We start from the raw sequence: 26264 nt of genomic DNA, 5'->3' as shown, positions 1-26264 counted from the left end.
TAATTCTTCCCTGTTTGTGAGCAGCAGGTCAAGAAAAGCTCTGCCCCTAGTTGGTTCCTTCAGCACTTGCACCAGGAAATTGTCCCCTACACTTTCCAAAAACTTCCTTTATTGTCTGTGCACCGCTGTATTGCTCTCCCAGCAGATATCAGGGTGATTAAAGTCTCCCATGAGAACCAGGGCCTGAGATCTAGCAACTTCTGCTAGTTGCCAGAAGAAAGCCTCGTCCACCTCATCCCCCCGGTCTGGTGGTCTATAGCAGACTCCAACCACGACATCACCCTTATTGCTCACACTTCTCAACTTTATCCAGAGACTCTCAGGTTTTTCTGCAGTTTCATACCGGAGCTCTGAGCAGTCATACTCCTCTCTTACATACAACGCAACTCCCCCACCTTTTCTGCCCTGCCTGTCCTTCCTGAACAGTTTATATCCATCCATGATAGGCTAACTGTAACCCTAATAATGCGAGATTTGTAGAAGCGAAGAATGTGTGAGGTGAGTGGGAAAGAACTGTGTGAGAAGTTGTTGCGACCTTGTGTAGATAATGTGTAGATAATATGGAATTTAGACTAAGAGTCTACATTAGTGAGCAAAACAAGATATTAGAATGACCTATGTATAAACAAAATGCAGTTGTTGCTCATTATTGTCTGTAACAAAAGGTATAAATGCTTGCTCTAATTGTTTACCTGTTGGGAGACCTCTTTAGCTCTCTCCCTCTATGCAATTGATAGAGAGAAAATAAAGTATCTGATTTGCTGTACTCAAACAAAAAGTGAGAACTCTGTTATTCTCTGACAATGGGCTTTTCCACAACACTAACCCTGGGCTCTTCTCTCGCACCTCCCTTCTGCCACATGCTGCACAGACAGGTCACTGAGCCGCAGAAATGGCGCAGCGTCAGCACCCCTGCTTTACAGAGGGGAAACTGAGGCACAACAACAGGACACGACTTACCCCAGGTCACAAAGTGAGCCCTGTGCAGAGCAGGGAGTAGAACCGCCCCCTCCCCCGCTCTAACCACTAGACCCCAGAGCTAGGGATGTGGGGTCAGGAACAGGGTCCTATGTGGTCAGCCCCACCCCCAGGCTGGGTTTAGAGGAAGTTCCCTTCACACCCAAAGTGCCAGCTCAGCCTCAGAGGAGGAAGTGAAACTAGCTGTGAAAACTGTAGCAGAGGCACGGGGTGGGAGCTGCCCCTGAGGCCATCCTGTATCCCTGGACATTGTAACCATTAGACCCCACTCCCCTCCCAGAATGGGGCTAGAACCCAGGAGTCTGGCTTCCAGACCCCCCCACACACACACCCCGGCAGGGGTCACTAGCAGTGACAATGTCTCTTTTCCTCACTTGTTGGCTAGTCTCACTACTTCTGCAGTGTGCCCTGCTACTAGCATGACCATACTTTCCCTAAGAGAAAATGGGACACCACACAGGGCCTGCCCGAGCCCTTCCTGCCTCCCGCCTGCGCCAGCCTGAGGTTCCCCTCCCACCCTGCGCAGGGCCTGAGCCCCTCTGCTGCCTGCCTGCATGGGGCGGCCTGAGGCCCCCCTCTCACTTCCCCGCAGGGGATCAGCCTGCTCCTCCTTTCTGAGCAATGCCCCATGTTCCTGCCGGTGATCTGGTATATTGGCCTGGGGGGCGGGGGGAGCAAAGGGGATGGAAACAGCTGTCACGGAGCCCCAGGATCAGAGCTACGCCCCCAGTTTCGGAACCGTCCCTTGGAGGAACCCTTCAGTGTGCCAGCCCCTGAGGGGTCCCACTCATCCGTCAGCCTCACCGCCGCTGAGACTGAGCCTCTGGGCTGCAGCCTCCTTCTCCTCCCCGCAAGCTCTGCCCAGCGCGTCCAGCTGAGGGACACCTGGGAGAGCCTTGGCGCCCTACAGGGATTCCTGCACCTCAGCTGGGATTGACAGTGACTCCTGGCGGTGTTTTCAGAGCAGTCGGGTTTGTTAGGCTCTGGCATGCAGCACTGGGAGTCCTTGGGGCAGCGCAGAGAGAGGAAGGGTCCAGAGGAGGCCGTTCTGGTCAGCCCCTAGCCCAGCCGAGCCGGAGCCATGTTCAGGCTCTGTCTCACTGATTTGTTCAGTTCCCAGGTGCAAGAGCTCTTCCTCCAGAAGCCAACACTTATCCCCCCACTTCCCCATCCTTTGTTCTCCCGCTGGGGTCTGTGCCCAGCTTTCCTGCTGAGAACATCAATGCAAGAGTCATTGGCACTGCCACATTGTCTCTTTGGTCCCCTGGCTGATCTGGGATTCTACTCATTCCTCCCAGACTGGGAGATCTCTCTCTCTCTCACACACACACCGTGTCTTTAGACCTTCACACACACACACACACACTGGGCAGCCATGCAAAATATAGGAGAAACTGAGGCACTGACCCAGTTTGCAAAAATATTACAGAAAATTCCCACTTCATCGCAGCAGCTCCTGCCAGTCAGGCCCTGATGGGTGGGAGGGGCGGACCCTGCTCCTGCCAGTTGGGTCCTGGTGAGGGGGACGGGCGGGTAATTATGGCACAGGCCAACCTGCCATTATTTGCCAGCAGCCCCTCTCCCCTCATCTCTTCTATTCCATTTTTTCAGCTGACTTTGGAGCCACGTGGCCCTTGTGCCACATTCACACTCAGCCCTGCCTCTCTACCAGCGTCTCCTCCCCTGCCTGTGTCCCCCCACTCCACTGAGAGGCTGGACTGGTCTCTGCCCACGGGCTCTGCTCTGCCCCCCACCCCGTGACACCTGGGAGCCTGTCTGTGCCAGGCTGTTACCCAGGGAGCCCCCCAGCCAGATGGCAGAGGGGCCACCCGACCATAACTCGCACCAAGCCTGATGCTCATGGCCCAGCTCACTGTTGTCACAGTCAGTATCTCCAAGGAGCCGGGAGGTGTCCTGTGCAAGCCGGTAACACGCTGCTCACTGAGATCATTGTGTGAGGGACAGACGGATGGTGTATAAAGAATTACAGACGCATGCTGGAAATATGCTCCTCAGATGTGCTTGGCAGCCCAGCCACTCCTGACCAAAGCAATGGGGTTTCACTGGCTTGCCTGCGTCTCCCACGTCAGAGAAGCAAGGTGGGACTAAAGACAATGGAAAGGGCATTTCCATGTGAGTTAAACAAAGCCAGCAGGTGAGCACGTGGGGGAGGGTGACTCTCAATTCTCACCAAGGGATGGAGGCTGCCCCCCTGAGGAAACCTTCCTGTCTCGTGAAACAGTGGGGAGGACTTTGGGAAGAGCTACGCAGAGGCAAACCCCCACTTTGTTCCCCACCACTGGCCAGAGCTCTTGTCAGCCCAGAAAGTTGGATCCTTCCACCCAGGGGCTGAAGTGGTTGGTGAGAAACCTGCTTCGCCGAAGGTTGTGACTTGCTGAAGTGATGTTTTAGTTACTAGTCTAGAGTTTGGTTTTGCTTTACTTGTAACCAGAGCTATGTCTGCCGTTCGCTCTGATTAGCACTTAACTCTCTGCTCTGTATTAACTCACTTCCCACCAAACCTGCTCCGTGCTGTACATAGACTGAGGGGAAAACCCTCCAGCAAAGCACCAGGCAGGTGTGGGCTGTGTCTTCTTGGAGGCCAAGGTCTGGGAGAGTCCCGTGAATGGGGCTGGACACTGCAGGGAGACGTCTCTGGGACCCTCAGGAAGTGGGGTTCACTGAATGTTACCTGCCAGGCAAGGTTGAGGCTGGCAGAGCCCTGAGGCATTGGCAAGCCGGGCAGACAGGCTGGAGTGTCAGGGAGCCAACTCGAAGCTGCCCCACACAAGGTGACATGTATCTGAACTATTCAGTTCCCAAATTTCCAGTGTTCAAATTTGTGTTACCTTCAGGCTCCCCTGCCAGATACCAGCTCATAGGAGGAGGGGGCAGGGAGAGGGGCTCAGCCCCCCCCTCCACAGAGCAGGCTGCCCCCCAGATCCCAGCTCATGGGGAGACAGGGAGAGTGGCTCAGACCTCCCCAGAGGGGTAAATCACTTGCCAGCAGGCAGGGAGAGTGAGTCAGATGCCCCCCCTCCCCCAGGGGAGCACTGAACCTTACTGCTTTGACTCCTCCCCCCCCCACGCCCTATTTCCTAGTGCTGCACCTAAACCAGTTAAGGAACATGGGAAATGTCTTGGGGGAGGGGCTGGTTTCAGGAAGCCCTGAGCACGCGCCCCCCACTTGCTCCCTCTGCCCGACTCTGGATTGTGGCTCAGGATTAGCACATGGCGCTTGCTGCAGAGTCTGTATCTCCCCTCTCTGTACCCAGGGGGTTACGGCCCCGGCGCTCGGCGCGCTAAGGCCCTTTCCTTCACTGTTCGCTCCCCACGACCCTCGCTTTCAACGGCTGTGCTGGTGCCGATTCAAATCCCACCACTGTGGGGCGGCTGGGGGTTTCTCTGTGAGGGACATTAAGGGATTTAACTTAGGGGGACCATATTTCCCAAAGGGAAACCGGAACACAGCACAGGGCTGGCCTGAGCCCTCCTCTCCCCCCTCCCCCACCCCCAACAGGGCTGGGCTGAACTCTCCTCTCGCCCCCACCCAACAGGGCTGGGCCAAGCCCTCCTCCCGCCCCCACCAACAGGGCTGGGCCGAGCCCTCCTCTCCCCCCCACAACAGGGCTGGGCTGAACTCTCCTCTCGCCCCCACCCAACAGGGCTGGGCCAAGCCCTCCTCTCCCCCCCACAACAGGGCTGGGCCGAGCCTTCCTCTCCCCCCCACAACAGGGCTGGGCTGAACTAGGGTTACCATATTTCAACAAGCAAAAAAGAGGACGGGAGGAGCCCCGCCCTAGCCCCGCCCCTGCCCCTCCCACTTCCCGCCCCCCCAGAACCCCCAACCCTCCCCCCGTTCCTTGTCCCCTGACTGCCCCCTCCTGGGACCCCTGCCCCTAACTGCCCCCCAGGACTCCACTCCCTATCTAAGCCTCCTTGCCTCTTGTCCCCTGACTGCCCCCTCCTGGGACCCCTGCTCCTAACTGCCCTCCAGAACCCCACCCCCTACCTAAGACTCCCTGTTCCTTGTCCCCTAACTGCCCCCTCTTAAGACCCCCCCAACTGCCCCCCAGGACCCTACCCCCTACCTGTACCCTGACTGCCCAAAACTTTCTCCACTCCCCTCCAAAAGCCCCCCCCCCGTTTCTTGACTGCCACCTCCAGAACCTCCCTGTCCCTTCTCCTGCCCCCCCTTNCCCCCCCCCCCGTTTCTTGACTGCCCCCTCCAGAACCTCCCTGGCCCCCTTACCCTGCTGCTCAGAACAGGGTGTTGGGCTCTGTGCCAGCCGGACACATGGCTGAGCTCCCCAGCACAACAAAACCCCGGTCCCTGGCCCTGCACAACAAAACCTGGTCTGGCCCTGCACAGTGCTGCCGGACTGGGCTGCAGGAGGAGGAGCTGCTCCGGAGTCCAGCCCGGGACTTTCCTGCAGCCCTCCCAGCCGCTCGTTCTGCTCTGCCGGGGGAGGGGGGAAATCCCGGACATTGGGAGTGCTTTACAAATTCCCCCCGGACGCTATTTTTAGCACAAAAAAGGAGGACATGTCCGGGTAAATCCGGACGAATGGTAACCCTAGCTGAACTCTCCTCTCGCCCCCACCTAACAGGGCTGGGCCGAGCCCTCCTCTCCCCCAACCCAACAGGGCTGGGCCGAGTCTTCCTCTCCCCCTCCCAACAGAGCTGGGCTGACCCCTCCTTTCCCGCCCCCCAAACAGGGCTGCCCCGAGCCCTCCTCTCCCACTCCCAACAGGGCTGGGCCGAGCCCTCCTCTCCCCTCCCCCCAACAGGGTTGGACTGAGCCCTCCTCTCCCCTCCCCCAACAGGGCTGGCCCGAGCCCTCCTCTTCCCTCCCCAAACAGGGCTGACCCAAGCCCTTCTCTCCCCTACCAAACAGGGCTGGGCTGACCCCTCCTTCCCCCGCCCCAAACAGGGCTGCCCTGAGAACCTCCTCTCCCCACCCCCAAACGGGGATGGTCCGAGCCCTCCTCTCTCCCCCTGTGACGTTATTGCCATGTCGACACTACCAGCTGGATCAGCGGGTAGTAATCAATTTATCAGGGATCGATTTATCACGTCTTGTGTAGACGCGATATATCAATCCCTTAATCGACGCCCATACCCCACCTCGGCAGGAGGAGTAAGCAGAGTCGACGGGGGAGCCACGGCAGTCGACTTGTCGCCGTGAGGACAGCCAGGTAAGTCGAACTAAGATACTTCGACTTCAGCTATGTGAATCCCCGCCACAGTGTAGACCGGCCCATAGTCTCTTGCCATGTGGCCTCTGCTTTCTTTGTTCCAAAGACAAGCTATCCAGCACATGGCATGGAAAAACCTCAGAGTTCTGTCCATAGGCATGACCCTGCATGCCTTGCTGAGTCAGAAGGTGTATTTGCCTTCTCTCAGTGGGTCAGTTGTACAGCTGATGGTCCTTAATGGGCCATCAAGCAGGCTAGGCGGTGCTGACGCCAAATTGTCTGGGGTGTCACCCAGAAGCATAGCACAAGTTTGAAATACAGACAGTATAGAGCAAATACTTATAACTTTAAATACAATAATGATACATGCATATAGATAGCACAATCATAACCAGCAAACCATAACCTTGTCTTAGACACCTTATTTGACGCCCTTTATACAAGATTTGGTGCCACTACAGGAACTTGGTTGAAACCAAGGTCCTATAGTTGCACAAATTTTGCACAACGGAGGTCAAGTAAGGTGTCAATGAAAAGGTTGTAATTTGCTGGTTATAATTATGCTGGTGTATGTGTGTATCATTTTTGTATTTGAAGTGATGAATATTGGCTATGTACTTGTATCTCAATCTGTTTGATTCTAACGCATTTGGCCAGATTATTGTGAAGGGACTCTTCAGATTAAGTGCCAAATCAAGAAACACTTAACTGACAATGGACCTTGGGAGACTCCAATCCACATATGAGGAGCCTTCTTGGGAACGTTCAAGGTAGCATGTGAGCAATGGCTGCTCTCCCTCTAAAACGACTGAGTCATGCATGGACCTGTGACTTGCCCATGTGACTCCAAACTCCATCTTGCTGCTGTGATTTTCCACAGTGAGAACAAAGGGTGTCCTTCCACATGGCAGAGGATATGAACGGCCCTTGAATCCCCTCCATTTTGTCTTTAATCCTGCTTCTGACCTCTGGGGGAACTTTGCTAGAAACTGAAACTCTGAACAAAGGACTGAATGATCCATCGAAGATGGGATGTTTGTACTCCAGAGACTTGATTGGTTTAAATCAGCAGTAATCCCAACAAGCCTAAACTAAGAACTTTGCAATTGTTGTATGTATTTGATTCCATTTAACCAATATTAACTCTAGTCTATATTTCTTTCTTTTTATGAATAAATCTTTAGATTTTAGATTCTAAAGGATTGGCAATAGCGTGATTTGTGGGTAAGATCTGACTTGTATATTGACCTGGGTCTGGGGCTTGGTCCTTTGGGATCAGGAGAACCTTTTTTCTTTTACTGGGGTATTGGTTTTCATAACCATTCATCCCCATAAGGAATAGTGCTGGTGGTGATACAAGGGAACTGGAGTATCTGAGGGAATTCCTTGTATGACTTCTGGTTATCCAGTGGGATAAAACCGAAGCCCTCTCTGTTTGGCTGGTTTGGTGGGCCTTAGCAGTGAAGGACCCCCAGCCTTGGGGTGTGACTGCCCTTCTCTAAGCAATGTGTCCTGAATTGATACTCTCAGTAGTGTCCTGCCAAAGGCCGCTTTGTTATAGCTGTGCCTAGAGCCATGGACCATGGGCCACGACTGGGCTCCTAGGCACTCCCCTAATGTGTTTTGTGCAGTGCCTGGTGCAATGGGTCCTGGGCCCTGACTGGGCTCCTAGACACTCTCGTACTATGTGATGTGCGGCTCTTAGAGCCATGGGTCCTGGGATATGATTGGGCTCCTAAGCACTTCCATAATACGTGCTCTCCAGCTCCTTGCCCCGTGGGTCCTGGGCCATGACTGGGCCTATATAGACACCTAGGACTGTGCTGGATTCTCTCTCATGTAGAAAGTTGTTCCACTGGTAATTGTTCTTCCTGGAAAACAGCAGTAAGCAGGGTCTGAATGAGCTCTCCCCTAACATCTAGTGATGAACCAGGGGAAAAGGCCTCCGGAGCAGACCGTATTTGCATAGGCACGCCCACTCTGCCTAAGTGATCACAGACACAGCTGCTGACTGCGGGAGTCACCCTAAGTGTAACATCGCTAGCTAAGCAGGGAGTAGTGTTGCCAAATCCATGAGACAGTCAGAGCTGTAGGGGTTGATGTTTTGGGTTCTGTTTTAAGTGTTTTCTGTCCTACTTACTCCTTTAGTGTTTAGAGTTGGAGCCCATCAGACTTGGTGGCGGGTCTTTGTTTCTGCTCAGTGATTCCTAGAGCTGAAATGGCTGGTTAGCAGGTTTATGGGGCTGAGACTTAGGCCCCCTGCAGGGATAGGGTGCAGTGACAGATAATGTGGAGACTACAGCAGCAGTGAGGTGAAATCATGGCCTCATGAAATCACTCACAGCTGGGCTAAGGGGGGAACCCTCAGGAGGTGGTATTCTAGAGATGGCAGCCAGCAGTGGCAGAGATGGCAGTGGTGAGCGGGGGAAAGGTGGCAGAGATCAGCGCAAAGGCCCCAGCGAGTGGCAAGTGGCGGCAGAGATAACGGCAGCACCAGTGGCATTGCACCACCCTCCCCTTTAGGGGTGGGGCGAGAACCCACATGAACGCACCCCTGAATTTTGGGACTTTGCTGGCTTTGCACAAGCAGCTGTGAGTGGGGTCCAGTGGAAGGAAAAGGGGAGTGGTATGTTAAAGGGATATTCATCTGCCAGACTTTCACACCACAAGGTATCAGAGGGGTAGCCATGTTAGTCTGGATCTGTAAAAAGCAACAGAGAGTCCCGTGGCACCTTTAAGACGAACAGATGTATTGGAGTATAAGCTTTCATGGGTGAATGCCCACTTCGTCGGATGCATGTCGACGAAGTGGACATTCACCCACGAAAGCTTATGCTCCAATACATCTGTTAGTCTTAAAGGTGCCACAGGACTCTCTGTTGTTTTTTACACCACAAGGTGTGACACTGAGGCAAAGGACACTGCCCATAATACTGGGGGCAGGTATTTACTTGTGGTTTGCAGGCTTTTGAATCGTGACTGCAGTGTTTTCCCAAACTAATGCTGGGTTCCTGCTCCCTTTCTATACAGATTTTCTTTTGTTACACAGAGTCAGGGCTTGCGAGTTGGGAATTATGGCCTCTTCCAGGTGCACAGGGTGGGGTTTAATTTTCCCAGATTACTGGGTGGGGGGTTAAGCCAGTTCTGTTTTGTCATGTTCAGAGGAACCCCTAAATATTGACCCCGGCCCTTGTTGCTGCATTAGGATTACGCAGTTACCAGACCTAATTTTTCCAGTCTGAATTTGTCTCCCTTCAGCTTCCAGCCACTGGAGATAGTTCTGCTCCGTTTGCTAGTATTAAATAGCCTGATTTCTTAATATCTTAACACTGTCTTATGCCACACAGCGCTTTCATGCATTCCCTCGCTCACTTTCCTTCTGTGCATGCGTGCATGTGGGATCGTAGGCACACCGTTGTTTCATTGTGCTGAGCGGGGAGGCACTTTTTGCTGGAGAAGGAACGAGAGCTGTTCTTGTGAGCGGGAAGCGAGTAAGCGAGAGAAAGAGAGCGATTGCTAAATCAAACGTTCCTCAGCGAGAATGAACTGGGGTCCCAGCGAAGTTTGGACAAGGGACAAGGGTTGTGGAATCTTTGTCACTGGAGATTTTTAAGAGCAGGTTAGAGACTGTCAGGGATGGTCTAGATCAGGGGTCTCCAAACTTTATGAGACGAGGGCCATATTAGATTTTTGAAAGAGCTTCGCGGGCTGAAGCGACTGTGAAAGAAATTAAATATATGCAAATATATGCAAAAAACAACACTACTCTCCTGTGTCAGTGTTGCATTAAATTCTAAATCAGGTATAAAAGTCAATCGATGCAGGTACTGTAAAATCACACAAAATATTTGTCAATACATTAAATATCATTTCACATTTTTATTTTATTTCTAAAAACTCACACATTTGTATCATACAAATACTGTTTGGTTCTATTATGCTGTAGTTAAAATTTAACCATTATGAAATTGTTACTTTCCATCTTCTTTACTCCATTTATTGGAGATGTAATTAAGCATCTGGCTTGTATTTTTACTCTCAGGCAGGGGTCCATGCCTGCTTGGCTGCAGCAACGACTTTCCCCTAGGTTGGCTCCCCTTTTGGGGGGACACTGGCTCCCGGGGGCACTCACCCCTCTGCACAGCTCAGCTGTGCTGCTGCCCTGTGTGAGCTCCTGCCAGCGGCCCCTCCCCCTGCCTGCTCCTGCCTACTCAGCTGTTCCCTTCTCCCCTGTTGGTTGGAGGGCCCGACAAATGGAAGCTCTGGGCCGGATCTGGCCCACGGGCTGTAGTTTGGAGACCCCTGGTCTAGATAATACTTAGTGCTGCCATGAGTGCAGGGGACTGGACTAGATGACCTCTTGAGGTCCCTTCCAGTCCTACGATTCTATGATTTGGAGCAGGGGCCATTTCCTTGCAGCGACTGGGGCCGAGCTGGATGACCGCTGTGCAATCCACGAGACCGGAGTGAGAGGTGGAGACTGCCGGGACTCCCGCTTCAGATCGTAGCACTTCCCTGGAGCATGATCAGCGAGATCTTCCCTTGTAAATAAAGAGGAAGTGATTCAGCCTGAAAGTGAAACAGGGCGAGAACTAAGAACAGAGAGGTTATTACACACAGTGAGAAAGAGGCTACACTGGGAGGAGAAGGGATAAGTGCTCAAGAGGTCAAGGAGGCTTATGTAGGAAGGTGCTACAGTGGGACACTGGTAACGTGAGTTCTAATCCTGGCTCTACAGGCAAAGCTCTGCCTCAGTTTCACCATCTGTAAAAGGGGGGAAATGTTATTTACCCCCTATGTAAAGCTCTTTGAAAACCACAGAGGAGATGTCTCTATAACAGCTAGGAATTAGTACTCTCTGCTTTGCCCCTTCTGTGTACAGATGGAGGGGGTGGGATATGGATGCAATTATTTTACCAAATGAACTACCCTTGGGGTGCCCATGACTTACACTGAACTCCCCCTGCCCTGCGCAGGGACCCTGTATCTGCCCCCTGGATGCCCTCTGCAGTTGCCTTTCAAACACATTCACCTATTTGCAGCAGATCAATAAATCAGAGCAGAAGTTTTTCCACAAGAAGGAAAAGTTTCTGGGGGTTTCCCTGTGTACTTGGTTCTCCCCCAGCCCGGGGCGGCACAGCCTAGGGCTACCTGGGGGGAAGGCGTTACCTGGGGCTGCCACGCACAGGGCCAGGACAACTGAGCCCCAAGCCAGGAGCCTCCCATTGGACGGCATTTCCCTGGCTTGCGCTGGGCATCCCTCGGAGTCGCTCTCCCCTTATAGAATCGCCCAGTGGGCCGCCTTGCAGAGCCCCCTGTTAACAAGGGGATTTCACAGCTGCTCGGCTGCACGTTGTTTCTGTTCCACGCACCCGGATGTGCAGGGAGAGGCAAATCCTCATCTCCCAGCCCTGAGACTGGTGCCTGCCTCTGCCTTTGATAAACTGCCCTGCTCCAGCTGTGCCCCATTGACCCACTCAATGGGTCAGGGCCCCGCTGGTGACAACCAGCCCAGACTCAGAGCTGGGCAACAGGTGGGGTTGGAGCAGTGAGGGAGAATTCGGGGGGGGTTCTCAGAGGAGTGCTGGGGTGCGAGGGTTGGGAGGATGCAGGATGGGGGCTCTGTCCTTTGCCAACCTTCATCAGCTATCACTGTGCTCTGGCATTTTACATTTTACAACAAGAGCACCTCACCCTCACCCCCTTCACACAGTGTGAAGATGTAAGATGAACACGGGCCCTGAAGAAACAAAGGCTTTTCTTAATTTGTTTGCTAACATGAAAATATTCTGTAAATAAATTATGTAACTTTTACAATGAGAGGTACCTGTTCTAACATAAAGATAAAGGCTGACAGAGCAGGGTTAAAAACACAAACCCTCAGTCAGACCACAAACCATAAGAGAGATCCTGTAAATTAAGAGAAAGGCTTCCACCTCCAGGCCGGGAATATTATTATTATTATTATTTTTTTGCTAACATGAAAAAACACCAGTGACCAGATGTGCTTTCTGGTGAAAATTAAGATACACCAGCATGGGCAAGGAAGGGGGTTTTACAATAATAAAATAAAACATAAGAAGACACGTTTAAAGGAGTTCCTTCAAAAAGTGCTTGTTTGCTTTTCAGAGTTTTGCCCAAACTCTATCATGCATTCACATTCACACTTTACAAAGCTTCTATTAAAAGAACTCCTTACAGCTAACGTCAATTTCCAAGTTTTGTTGGTCTGGTTTTTGTCCTCTGGTCAAGTCATTTGGGCAAAACTCTGAAAACTCTGAAAAGCAAACGAGCACTTTTTGAAGGAATGCCTTTAAATGTGTCTTTTTATGTTTTATTTTATTATTGAAAAAACCCTTCCTTGCTGGGACAAGGGTTGTGGAATCTTCGTCACTGGAGATTTTTAAGAACAGGTTAGAGAATGTCAGGGATGGTCTAGATTATAGTTAGTGCTGCCTTGAGTGCAGGGGACTGGACTAGATGACCTCTTGATGTACCTTCCAGTCCTACGATTTGGAGCAGGGGCCATTTCCTTGCAGCGACTGGGGCCAAGCTGGATGACCGCTGTGCAATCCACGAGACCGGAGTGAGAGGTGGAGACTGCTGGGACTCCTGCTTCAGATCGCAGCACTTCCCTTTGCTGGTGGCCATGTACCAGAGTTCCCCACATCGGTGCGTCCCGCCCTGGAGCATGACCAATGTGATCTTCCCTTGTAAATAAAGGGGAAGTGATTCAGCCTGAAAGTGAAACAGGGCGAGAACGAGGAACAGGGCAAGAGGTTATTACACACAGTGCCAGGTTTACAATGGCGCCAGTGGAGCCATGGAGCTGGGCCCATGCGCCGAAGGGGCCCCGTCCTGCTCCACTTGCACTGTGCCCCGAGACACTGCCAGCCCACTGGTCCCCCCCGCCCACCACTTGCTCCGCTCCCCCTGCCCACCAGCTGGCTAAGGGCTATTCTCTGCCCCCTGGCCAGACCCCAGTGCACCTTCAGCTCTGGGCAGACTCTGCTTCCCTCTACCGGTGGGGCTCTGCCTGTATCCCCGAGCTGAGCCACCTGGGACTGGTGCAGAAGACTGGCCAGTCTTGGGCAGTCGGGGTGGATGCAGGACAGTGTGGGGAGTTTGGCTGGGCTCCTCCAGGCAAGTGGGTCCTGAGGGAGCTCAGCCAGGGAAGGCCATAAGCTGGCTGATCGCACCACTTCCAAGGGGCTGGAGCGATTCCCTGCCCCGGGACCAGCCCTGGCTGCACTCCGGCTCAGTCCAGCAAACACAGTCACTTCCCGGCAGAGCTGGTGAGTGCGGCCGGGAGGCAGGGGGTGAGGAGTGGGTCTCTTAGGGCATGACTACACTTGCAGATATAGAGCACTGTGAGTTAAACCAGCCCTCGGAGACCGCAACAGGGAAAGCGCTGCCGTGTGTTCACACTGTCAGCTGCAAGCACAGTGGCATGGCCACATTTGCGGCACTTGCAGTGGTATTGGGAGTGGTGCATTATGGGCAGCTATCCCACAGAGCACCTCTTCCCATTCTGGTGCTGTGGCTTGTGGGAAGAGGGTGGGGAGAGTGTGGGGCATTCTTGGTCCTGTCCAATGCCCCGTGATGCATCGGTTCACATCCCAGCAATCCCTGTGCTTCCGTCCACATTTGGCGCCATCTTTCAATGTTTTTTGTACTGCTCACTCTGTCTTCCCTTTCAGGCTGCGGGAATGGATCCTGAACTTATGAGGAATATGCTGATGGGTCTCGCCAGCACGTCACGAATTGCAGTCGAGTTTCTTCTTAAGCTACAAACTGACCGTGAGGAGTCCGACGATGAAGTCATCTTGTGTAACACATATGACACGAGATTGCTTGTGGCATTCATGGACATGTTCACCACAGTGGAACGCCGCTTTTGGGCTCGGGAAACAAGCTCTGAGTGGTGGGATCACATCGTCATGCAAGTCTGGGATGATGAGCAGCGGCTGCAGAACTTTCGGATGAGGAAAGCCACTTTCATGGGACTGTGTGCTGAGCTCACCCCCACCTTGCGGCACAAGGACATGAGATTGACAGCTGTCCTGCCAGTGGAGAAGCAGGTGGCTATTGCAATCTGGAAGCTGGCAACTCCAGACAGCGACCGATCGGTCGCTAACCAGTTTGGAGTGAGAAAGTCGACCGTTGGAATCATGTTGATGCAAGTTTGCAGGGCCATTAATTGCATCCTGCTCAGAAGAACCGTGACTCTGGGCAACGTACGTGACATTGTGGCTGGCTTTGCACAAATTGGTTCCCCTAACTGCGGAGGGGTGATAGATGGCATACATATTCCAATCCTGGCACCAGACCACCTACCCTCCGAGTACATAAATCGGAAGGGGTACTTCGCGATGGTTCTCCAGGCGCTTGCAGATCACCGTGGGTGTTTCACGGACATTAACGCAGGCTGGCCCGGAAAGGTGCACGATGCACGCATCTTTCGGAACACTGGCCTCTTCAGGAAGCTGCAAGCTGGGACTTTCTTCCCAGACCAGAAGATCACCATAGGGGAAGTCAAAATGGCCATTGTGATCCTTGGAGACCCCGCTTACCCTTTAATGCTGTGGTTTATGAAACCTTACACAGGGAGCCTTGACAGCAGCAAGGAGCGGTTCAACAACAGGCTGAGCCAGTGCAGAATGACTGTGGAGTGTGTTTTTGGCTGCTTAAAGGGCCACTGGTGCACTCTGTATGGGAAGCTGGATCTGGCCGATGACAACATCCCTATGGTTATAGCCGTGTGCTGTACCCTCCATAACATTTGTGGGTAGGGTGGGTGAAAACTTCACTCAGGCATGGACCTCAGAGGTTCAACACCTGGAGGCTGAATTTGAACAGCCAGAGACCAGGGCTATTAGAGGGCCCCAGCGTGGGGCTGCAAGGATGAGGGATGCCTTGAGGGAGCAATCTGATGCTGAAAGCCACCAGTAATGTTTGAAAGGGGGGCGGGATGGGGAACGGGACAATCACAGATTTGTGTATGTCTTGTTATCATACTCAGCCTTCCTGTCTGGAGTGCAATATAATGAGTGCTTCACTTCAGGCTGGCTAAAATGCCTGGTGATGAGGGTTGAGTACACAGTGGGTAAGGGTTGTAGTTTGCAGGGCTGGGTGGTGAAGCTACAGGTGTTGGAGGCAGCTGGTGGCGATAAGAATCTGGATGTTGCGGAAAGTGGCTTGGCGGTGACATGGGGACACAAGGGAAAGAGTTTTGGGACAAGGGCTGCAGGGGGGGGCACGGATGTGCTCCATCTGCATTGCTACGAGCGTCTGTATCAAGTTTGCTTGGTGCTCAATGATGCTTAGCAGGCGTTGCGTGCTTTGGTGCCGGCGCTCCGCATTCTGCTGGCGGAGCCTCCTTTCAGTCGCCCGCCACTCCTGCACTTTTTGATTTTCATTAAGGGACCACTGCATGACTTCATGAAGCAGGTCCTCTTTGCTTCTTCACAGACGCTTCCTGATTCTTTGGAGTCTTTTGGCCATTGATGACAAGGACGGCTGGATCTCAAGGTTGCATCTGTAAAGCCAAAATGCAACACTTAACAGAGGCGGCGTTGTTCACACAAGACAGAGCAATGATTTGGTGTGCTGCACCTAGCGCCATGGGCCCTGGGCAATGACTGAGGCGCCTAGGTATGCCCATAATACGTGCTGTACAGCGTCTAGCATCATGGGTCCTGGGCCATGACCAGGGTTCCTGGGCTCTCCCATAATACATGCTGTGCCACGCCTAGTGCCGGGGTCCTGGGCCATGAGTGGGGCTCCTAAACACTGCCGTAATACACCTAATAAATTATGTGCAGAGCCAAGAACCATGGGGTCCCGGACCATGAGTGGGCTCCTAGGCACTAGTGCAATGCAAACAACAACAACAGAATTACTTTGCGGCCCCAAGTGCTGAGAGTGAGTTGTTCCCAAATGCCCCGTCTGACAGCTGCTGCAAGGAGCTGCACTGTGAGCTCTGCAGTGGAGTGCAGCCCCTGGAGCAGTTGCCCAGTCGTCACTTCCACTCAAGGCGGGAGGATCTGGATACATTGGACTGGTTGGGAATAGGACATGGAGCCTTTCTCCTGGAGGGTCAAGTGTTTAGAGAAGGGGGCTGGGAGTCAGGACTCCTGGGTTCTATCCCTGTCTCTCTTGTTGTAGGACCCTAGGTATGCCCCGGTGCCTCAGTTTCCCTGTCTCTATAATGGAGGTGATGCTACCTGTGCAAAGTTTTGAGGACCTTGGGTGACCGGGAGCAGCCAAGGGCAGGGTATGTGGGATGTGGGGAGGAGCGTGGCTAGGGAGGATGCCCTGTTGGCTAGGGCCTCTCATCTTAGTTAGCTCTGAGCCATGCCTGGCACCACAGGGCCCTGAGCCCTCTGGGGCTGGGGGGGGTTAGTATAATAGAACCACTAATAATATAAACTCTGTGCTTCCGTACCCCAGCCCCTCGGATCTCCCTGGCTGTGTGAGCTGGCGCTGTCCCCAACAGCGTGTGAAACTCTCCAAATATTGGTGATTTATTCACTATTCCTCACACCCCACCTTCCCCTGGCAGCCTGGGGTGGCAGCACCGGGCGGAGCATCCCCCCACTCTCCCCCAGGCCTTGCCTGGCTTCAGCAGCATGCAGTCGTGCAGGGCAGAGTGGGGGACACGTGCCAGTCGCTGGGGCTCACCTTGGTGGCTCCAGACTCACGAGTGCAGATACAGTCATGCACAGGCATGTGCATGTTCATGCACCTGTGCACATGCAGCACATGCACCAGCATGCACTCACATGTGTGTATATGTCATATTTGTGTACACTCACACAGCTGTGCACACGCGTGTGCAGGCAAACCCTGGGTTTACAGGCAGCTCCCTTGGCCAACTCCCCAGCCTGCCCTGCGGTTTGTGCAAGGTGCTGGGCCCTGCAGGGAACAAGGGTCATGCAGGGAAGGGGCATTGGTAGAACACACCATAGAGTAAGTCCCCTGCAACAGTGAATCAGAAAGATGCATTAATGTTTTCTAGCAGAATCTTCACCTGCTAACAGGTGGAATTTTCAGGCCAACACTGCCAGAATATTACAGGATTCAAATAATAAACCCCTGAATTTGGGCTGGATTCACACTTGAAGTTCTGACTTTGGCCCTTCCCTAAAAGAAACGTACTGCAAACATCTAACAGTGATTCTATCCTGGCTCCCCGTCCCTGTTTCAGAATGTTATGAAACCTGGGGATTTCTTCTGAAGTTTCAAAGCAGGTATCTGAAATACAGATTACATCTTGTACATCCCAGCACACAAGCATATCAGAATATGTGTGCTGGGATGTACAAGACAATGATCGCTTTTGACATGGATGGTAAAGTGAGAAAACCCAAATTTGAGCTTGATAGTGAGCAAGTTCGATATGAGCACAGGTTTGCTCCATTCAACAGTGTCATCACACCACCACCAGTGCACTATTTGCAGTTCAAGGAAATGTCTGACCTAAATAAATACAGCCCCCCTCCACAGTCCTCTGATCTCTATATGGCAGCTAGCAAACACTTCCAACAGGCTAAAATGATACTGGAGAATATTCCGAACCCAGATCATGAGGTCAACCGAATTCTAAAAGTTGCTAAACCCAACATTGTGGCCAACAAGCTGCTGGCAGGAGGTCACAAGAAGGATTCTAAGGTTCCTCCAGAATTTGACTTCTCTCCTCACAAATATTTCCCAGTTGTGAAACTTGTTTGAAAGACAAGAGATTATTATTAGGACTTCTGAAGTTTGTTTTATCTACCTTCTAACAGGTGTAGGTGTTTACATATGTTTCATTATTACTAGATACAGAACCAAGCACAGACCCAGGGTGGTAGGAATTGTAATTCCAAGTATCATTTGCAGTCCTAGAAAACCAAAGCAACATGAATATTTACAGAAAACAATAACATTAGACTAGAAATAAAGGGAAAGGGAATCTAGAATATGTTGAAGTTGGCTGGCCCCTCAACAGCTAGACCAAAAATAAGTATCTATTATTATCGAGACGTCTGTCACAAGCCACTCACTGACTGATAGAATGAATTTTTAGAGCTGCTCAAACACCAGAATTTCCATTCTGTGGGAAATTCTAACCTTTCCAAATTTGTTTTCATTCCAGATTGGAACAAAAAGCCACAATTTTAAATTTTTCTGCAAAAAGAAATTTGCTAAAAAAATTTATTCTAAACTACTGAAATATTTTGCTTTGATAATGTTAAATCATTTTGGTTTTGATAAGGTAAAAGATAGATTGAATCATTGTAATATATTCAGTATAATATTAAATACAAATCATATCAATAAAATATGTTAAAATCAATATTTATTTATACTCATACTATAATGTTCATAACATTAATATAATGTGAAAGTCAAAATGATTCATCTGGACGCTTTCCCTTCAAAGTGTCATCAGAACTGATACGTTCCCATGAAGCATTCTGATTTTGACAAATCTGAATTTTTCAATGAAAAACTGTTCTGTATTTTTGTTTTGTTTTGTTTCAACCAGCTCTATTTGTTTTCATGTTCCCATTTGAACATATCCTGAAATATGGGACACTCACTACACGCTGCTGGGGACAGAAAACAAAAAACAAAACCCAAATTAAACTTTGACCTTTCCATCAATAGTACCAGGAGGCCAGTGATTTATTGTTGGTTTGGTTTCAACCAGTCTGCAAAGAGCAAGATGATAGCCTGAGCTACAGCGGCTACTACCTCTGGCCCTGGTTCTGACAGGCACTTAGTACAGGTGGACGTTTACATTGTAACCTGGCAAAGTCAGGTGGGAGGCCTAAGGAGAGTTCGGAAGCTGATGACTGAAGTGTGAGTGCCTTGCCTGCCCCCTGTTGAGTGGACAGAACCAATTCAGTACCAGTGTCATCCAGGTTGGAAGATTATCTGTGCATATTCTGGGCCCAGTTCTGTGCCAGACCAGATCTGGTTGGAGGTTCTAGCACTGGAAACTCTGCTTAGGACAGAGGCTGTGGCAGCCCAAATTGGTCTCAAGGTCCTTTATTCTGGTTCAGAGTGATCCAGGAAGGCTCTAACTCCGCTTAGAGCTCCTGCTGGCAGAGCTACCATGGAGCACCCTGATGGAAGCTGGAGGTTGGGGAAACACCATCTGCCCTCCCTTGAGGTGAATCCTGCTGGGGAACAGTCTCACTGTGGGAATGGTGGTGGTGGTGATTTATACCCCATTGCACCAGGCTAACTGAATGCAGCCTATTCAATGGATGTCCTGTGTGTATACTCTTCAAGAAGAAGGGAAGCGAGTGAGAGGAAAAGATAACAGCTCCTACAGGAAGGAGCTCTGCTTTTCTGGAATTCACATCCTAGGGGGCACTGGAGAAGTCTCCTAAATCATGAGTGAATGAGATGATTTACCATGGGAAGAGGGCGTCTCTGGATCATGGCTGCTGGAATTGGTGGTTTTGTCTGTGCAGAAATTACAAGAGCAGAAAGTGTTAAAGCAAAAGCAGGAAACCCTCTTAGATATTTTAACACTAAGGCAGTCGCTTGTTTCCTCTGTTGGGGAAGAGGGTATTGTTTTGAAATGTAAAGCGACCCTCATAGTTAGGCTTGGCAGAATCTGATTTTTATTTTTTTTATAATTTCATCCGACAATATCAATATTTACTTTGAAGCATTTTTTATACTTAGCAATTTACATTTACACAGTCGCACCAAATTATGGATGTTAAGCATTTGTTTCTATTTTTAATGCTACAAGAAATTATGGGGGAGGGTCAGACAATTATATAATGACATAAATACTGATATTCAAAAAGTTAAAGCTTTATACCATTAAAACACAAATTGTCAACATCACATGTCAAACTATACACAGTAAATATCCTTACATCAAACTCTAATAAGTTATGAAGGATCATTTTTCTTACTTTATCTATCTGTAAATTTTGATATTATCAGTGAAAATATTTGTTTCATTTATTTGTGTGTTTATGGCGAAATCAACATTTACTGATAAGAATCTAATCCTTCCATCCTAATCTAATACTACTCATACAACGCATTGAAACTCCGAATTACCTACTCATGGGATTTTAACATTTTGAAATTTCTTTTTTGTTCCTATGTGGAAAAAAACATTTTAAAAAAATCCCCATAAACTGGAAATTCTGAAAATTTGAGATTTGAGAAAGGCTTGTGTTGGGATTTTGAAAATTTGTTTCAGATTTTTGAAATTCTGACATTTCATTTTGCAGTATCAAAACTTTGTTTTGGAATTTATTTTATTTTGTTTCATTTGTATATTATTTTTACATAATTGCATGACATTTTGCAATACTCCTATTACTAATGACAAGTCATTATATGAGAAGATACTTGAAAAATTCTATTTTTATTTTATTTTAAAATCATTAAGGGCAGCAGCTACTTAGTACACACTGGAACAGCGTATCTTCTTTTTTAGATAAAGTGTCTCCTGTCTGTATCACAATGAAAGAGTTTGAATGAAATTCAAAAATCTAAAATGAAATTTTGATTTTTTTTTGTTTTGACTCAAATGGGAAAGAAAAAGACATTTCAGAATGCTGAAATCCCATGAACTGGTCATTCTGAGTTTCAATCAGCTCCATAGGGGACTCCTTACATTTCAAAACAAACAAACAAAACTCATTTAATTTTTTTTCTACAGGAATTTTCATCAAATGTGACACATTTTGCAATGTTTCAGTTTAGATGGAAATGTCATTTTCTGTCAAAAACACATTTCAGTGAAAAATCTTTGAACAGCTCAGTTCCCTCAGCACTAGAATTCATAGGGGCGCGTAAGGTATAAATCTGACCCTGCTCAGCACTAGATGTCATAGCCACTCACGAGCCTCCCACGTGGAAGTGGTGAGTTCCAGGGATTAGCAGACCTGGATTCCAATCTTAGCTTTGCCACCGACCTGATTTATGATCTTGAGCAACTCCCTTCCCCTCTCCATGCCTCGGTTTCCCAATAACATTCACTGTCCTGTTTGAAGTGCTACAAGATCTACAGATGGGAAGTGCTGTACAACAGCTAAGCATGATTAAAAATATATCCAAATTCAGTATACAACTCTCTGGTCCTAATTCTGCCGTCAGTGACGGACTCTGAAATAATGCACAAAGGTGGGCAAATAGGACTTGTTATTCATTGAATATTTCATAGAAAATATTTCACAAAAATTGTTAATTAAATAATTGGATGATTCTATCTGACCTGCCCTATCAACAGCTGGAACATCTCCCATCATTGGAGTATCTATGTAATTTTAAAATTAGCCTGATGACACATCTCTGGCAGAGAATAGGGAAATATTATTTCTCCCTTTATGGTTTGAGACATCAGATGGATTAAAAAATTGCCATTGTGGGATTTGAACCCACCTGGCTCGAAGCTATAGCCACAGCTTTCAGCACAGAGCCATCCTTCGCCCAGCAGAAAGCCCAGTGAATATTTTTCACATAATAGATTGGCAAAATATCACAAAAGTAATTGGAAAAATGATTCAACAAATATTATTCAATCAGATCTGTAGTTTTCAGCCCTCCTCTGAAGCACCTAGCATTGGCCATTGTTGAAGAGGAGATCCCAGAGTACATGGACATTTCAGACACAGTCCTGAAAAGCAACTGAGTGATGAGTGAGAAATATTCATCGTCTGAAACTCCCATTCACTCTCATGGGAATTAAAGGTTCTCTGCACCGCATCAACCACACTGAGCTCCTCTGAGGAACAGATACTCGCTGTGCTCCAGTTCTGAAACTCTTGTGAACCAACAATGCAATGCTGAGTGTCCCCATTGAAAGAGTTGCTTGCTGGAGCAAGGGGTGCAGGAATGGGCCCTGTGTTACCACAATATGCTACTAAACAAAATACTAAACAATGGAAGCATTTTTATCCTCCGCACAATGGATGCCTACTCACTTGTGACACTCAGGTAGTGGGTGATGCTGAGACGAGAATTCCACACTTGGTTATGGAGGCCCTTGTGCTGATACCCACAGGAATAGTTGCCCAAACTCTGCTCAGACACATGATAGGGAAAGTCAAAGGACAATTTCCCTGGCACAGCCGGTTTCCTGGTCATTTCCTTGCCATCCTTGCAAAGGAAAGCGAAGCTCACGGGGGCGTCCGAGGGGGTGAGACACCGATAAAGAACCGTGTCACCTACATAAGCCGATGACTTGTCCAGATATAGTTCAGGAGCAGGGAGATCCCCTGGAAAAACAGAGACCATAAAACACCCAACATGACTGATTTCCCTTGCCGATGATTAGGGCCTAATCCAGTTCCTGTGAAAGAGAAAGGGCCCAAGCCAACTTGGGGCCTGCATTGGGTCTGTAGAGTCCTGATTTTCAAAAGTCCAGAGCACACGGGGCTTGAAATGGAATCCTTGGGATCTGCAGGGGCTCAGTGCTAGACCTGAGCGAATAAGCTAATAATTGATTTTTGATTTGAGGGGAAAACTGACAAATCTGGGGGGGAGGGGGGATGGTTCAGTTTGAACTGAAGCTGAATTTTCTTTTTGCTTTTTTCGCTCTTAAACAAACAAACAAAAACAAAGAAACAAACAAATCCATTTTGGGTCAAATCAAGCATTTTTTTTCATTTTTTGTTTCATTTTGGGTTATTTTTTGGTATTTTTCAACTCCCCCCTTTTTTTCTTAAACTAGCTAACTTTTGAAACAAAATGCCATTTCAAAATAAAAAGGTGACATGAACCATTTCAACTTTTTAATTTCTTTTGGCTAAAACTATTCACTGAGTTCGACCCAAATTTGCAGACAGATTCCGTGCCCCAGAGAATTTGCTGATCACTGAAGAAAATTCACCCGATTCTATTCGCACCTTGGACAATGAGCCTCTGCAGAGCCAATGGACTTCATTTAGAGTTGTGGACACTCAGCCCATTTGAAAAACAGAGTTTCATTAGTGTGATGATGAGAAAAGGGACTTACACACTATGGAGATGCAGTTGGAGGCTGGCTGCTGCTGGGATGTAAAGCTCAAAGCTTTGGGAGAAAAAATAAAGTTACTTTAGGGAAAAACAGCATCATTTTTCCTTTCATCTGAAAATGATTCATAGCTGCAGAATTTCCACAAGGTGCCAATTCAGTTAGGGTTGTGGACGAGGCTGGAGAATCCTTGCTGGGGCATTCCAGGAGCTGTCTCCCTGGGGACAACACTTAGATGCGATCGGAAAGCTTGTGTGTCCTGTTTCATGGCACACAAACAGAGAAATTAGATAAAGGCATAATACTCTTGTTGGAAGGTTGCAACGTTATACCATTTATTTCTTAGAATCCAGAACTTTAACACACAAAAACAAAGAACAGAAAGAGAAAAAGCAGGCTGCTCGCTGAGGCAGACAGGCCCAACTCACCCCACCTTGCTCTAGGCTGCCTCTTTGCAGACTGATTGCTGCTGGATCCAGACTGCACACTTCCCTACAGATCTTCCTGCCTGCAGTCAGGACCAGGAAAAAACCCTGACATTTTAAATGACAGCCACAATTTTAGCAGAATTTTCAATATGCCACACTAGGAACCAGACAAAAAGTAGCACACTGGTCCTCCACCTTGGTCGTTGAGCAAGAAGCCAACCTAGCCTGATAAAAGAGTTAAGCTATAGAAACACAAGAATAGCCATCCCAGCACACAGCAAGATAGATAAGGAGAGCAGGGTCTTGTTTGTGCCTTAATGACACAGAACAGTTTCTGAGGCAAGCTCTCAGCTCTGCAATAGCACATAACAGCTCTGTCTATGACCGGAAAATTTTACTCATACTTTTCTTATGGGGGAAACAAAGCCCAGTACTCACAAGCAAGCCACAGGCACAGTGCGAGAATCATTGGTGGAATCAGCATTCATTCAACTGCCTTCAAATTCTGCAGTGGCTTCTGCTCCCCAAGAACAAAGGGATCTGCTCTGAATCTCCTCCAAGTCCTTGGATCTCAGGCAAAGCACTAGCTCTGTTCTCCAGTCTCCATTCTGTCTGATGCTCCTCACAGCCTAGGATCTGCAGTGACTCGGTGCTGTGGGTCACCTTCTTCTCTGCAGGATTCAGGCCAATGGGAAGTCACAGCTCATCGCTGGGGTGTTCTGCTTTGCTCCTTGAGGTTTAGATGCTCTCTCCAGTGACCTTTCTCTTCTGCTCCTTGGGTTTAGATAGGGGACGAGCTGCAGTGGCTCTCCGGGTCTGAATCGTTGCTGCCCTGCACCTGGTGCTGTGTTTGCATCAGGGCAAAGGGCTGCTAAAAGAGGATGGTAATGTATCACACTCACTTTGTACTGGTGCAAATGAGAGCACAAGGATCAGGATATCAGAAAATCAGGCTTCCTGTTCCCAGACCATCTCTGCTCATTCTGGTCTCAGTAAAGGGGAAGCTGCAGTCCCCAGCTGCTCTCCCTGTTCTCTTGCTATGGTCATGCCAGCAAATAAGTGGCAGCTGCTCTCAGCTGAGTGGTTGTTTCTGTTCCTTTGTGCTAAAATAGACAGAAAGCCACAGTCACTGTGCTGTAGCGTCTCCTCTTCTGTGCTGTCTGTGTGAGCCAGAAACGGTCGTCGCTGTCTTGGGATGAGAATAGAAAGAGCTTTTCCCCATCAGAGACTGAGACAGGGGCTCCATGCACTAGGGGTCAAATTCCCCCAACCCCAAGCCCAGGCACCACTTAGATGCCATGCCCATGACCTGCCAGCCTGGGGCACATCTGTCGAGGTGGGGGCATCTCATTGGTTCATAGAGTGACACTTCAATATTCTCACCATTCTCTTCTAGCATCTTATTTACACAACGTAACATTTGCGTTATTTTTTTAACGAGCATCATCAGCATGGAAGCATGTCCTCTGGAATGGTGGCCGAAGCCTGAAGGTCCATATGATTATTTAGCATATTTCAGAGTAGCAGCCGTGTTCGTCTGTATCCGCAAAAAGAACAGGAGTACTTGTGGCACCTTAGAGACTAACAAATTTATTAGACCATAAGCTTTCGTGGGCTACTGCCCACTTCTTCGGATGCATATAGAGTGGAACATATATTGAGGAGATATATATACACACATACAGAGAGCATGAACAGGTGGGAGTTGTCTTACCAACTCTGAGAGGCCAATTAAGTAAGAGAAAAAAAATTTTTGAAGTGATAATCAAGCTAGCCCAGTACAGACAGTTTGATAAGAAGTGTGAGAATATTTACAAGGGGAGATAGATTCAATGTTTGTAATGGCTCAGCCATTCCCAGTCCTTATTCAATCCTGAGATGATTGTATCTAGTTTGCATATCAATTCCAGCTCAGCAGTCTCTCATTGGAGTCTGTTTTTGAAGTTTTTCTGTTGTAAGATAGCCACCCGCCGCAGGTCTGTCACTGAATGACCAGACAGGTTAAAGTGTTCTCCCACTGGTTTTTGAGTATTATGATTTCTGATGTCAGATTTGTGTCCATTAATTCTTTTGCGTAGAGACTGTCCGGTTTGGCCAATGTACATGGCAGAGGGGCATTGCTGGCACATGATGGCATATATCACATTGGTAGATGTGCAGGTGAACGAGCCCCTGATGGTATGGCTGATGTGATTAGGTCCTATGATGCTGTCACTTGAATAGATATGTGAACAGAGTTGGTATCGGGCTTTGTTACAAGGATAGGTTCCTGAGTCAGTGTTTTTGTTCAGTGATGTGTAGTTGCTGGTGAGTATTTGCTTTAGGTTGGGGGGTTGTCTGTAAGATCTGTGAGAGTAAAGGATCATCTTTCAGGATAGGTTGTAGATCTCTGATGATGCGCTGAAGAGGTTTTAGTTGGGGGCTGAAGGTGACAGCTAGTGGTGTTCTGTTATTTCTTTGTTGGGCCTGTATTGTAGGAGGTGATTCTGACAGAGCCAGAAGAGTACCCAGAAGTAAGAAAGTAAGGCTCACTGGTCTATTACACCCAGATCATCTAAATGTAAATGTATACATCTAGGAACAAAGAATGTCACTCATACTTATAGGATGTGGGGGGCTCTTTCCTAGGAAGCAGTGACTGAAAAAGACTTTGGGATCATGGTGGATAATCATAGAATC

At 49.1% G+C, this 26264-nt stretch overlaps 1 protein-coding gene across 1 annotated transcript; it reads right to left on the bottom strand.

Annotated features, from left to right (window-relative positions):
* Window positions 1–15088: 15088 nt before the first annotated feature.
* On the bottom strand, window positions 15089–24682 carry LOC117870332. Its single transcript, XM_034757466.1, has 4 exons — window positions 24024–24682; window positions 22127–22420; window positions 19587–19637; window positions 15089–15714 (listed from the first exon to the last, which is right to left on the bottom strand). The coding sequence occupies exons 1-4, from the start codon at window positions 24067–24069 to the stop codon at window positions 15500–15502; spliced, it is 606 nt and encodes a 201-aa protein (XP_034613357.1). The 5' UTR covers window positions 24070–24682; the 3' UTR covers window positions 15089–15499.
* Window positions 24683–26264: the final 1582 nt, after the last annotated feature.

Source organism: Trachemys scripta, unplaced genomic scaffold, assembly GCF_013100865.1.
Source record: "Trachemys scripta elegans isolate TJP31775 unplaced genomic scaffold, CAS_Tse_1.0 scaffold_26, whole genome shotgun sequence".
NCBI classification, from domain to species: Eukaryota; Metazoa; Chordata; order Testudines; family Emydidae; genus Trachemys; species Trachemys scripta.
The sequence above is the reverse complement of the archived record's forward strand: the minus strand, read 5'-3'. Positions and strand labels throughout refer to the sequence as shown.

Bases quoted from the DNA above. Each gene is read 5' to 3' on its own strand.
- LOC117870332 (XM_034757466.1), bottom strand. From the start codon at position 24,069: ATGCTGATTCCACCAATGATTCTCGCACTGTGCCTGTGGCTTGCTT. The intron at 22,421-24,023 runs GTGAGTACTGGG...CTGTTTTTCCAG, and splicing joins ACTGTGCCTGTGGCTTGCTT to GGGATCTCCCTGCTCCTGAA. The intron at 19,638-22,126 runs GTGAGTAGGCAT...ATTTCTGCACAG, and splicing joins CCACTACCTGAGTGTCACAA to ACAAAACCACCAATTCCAGC.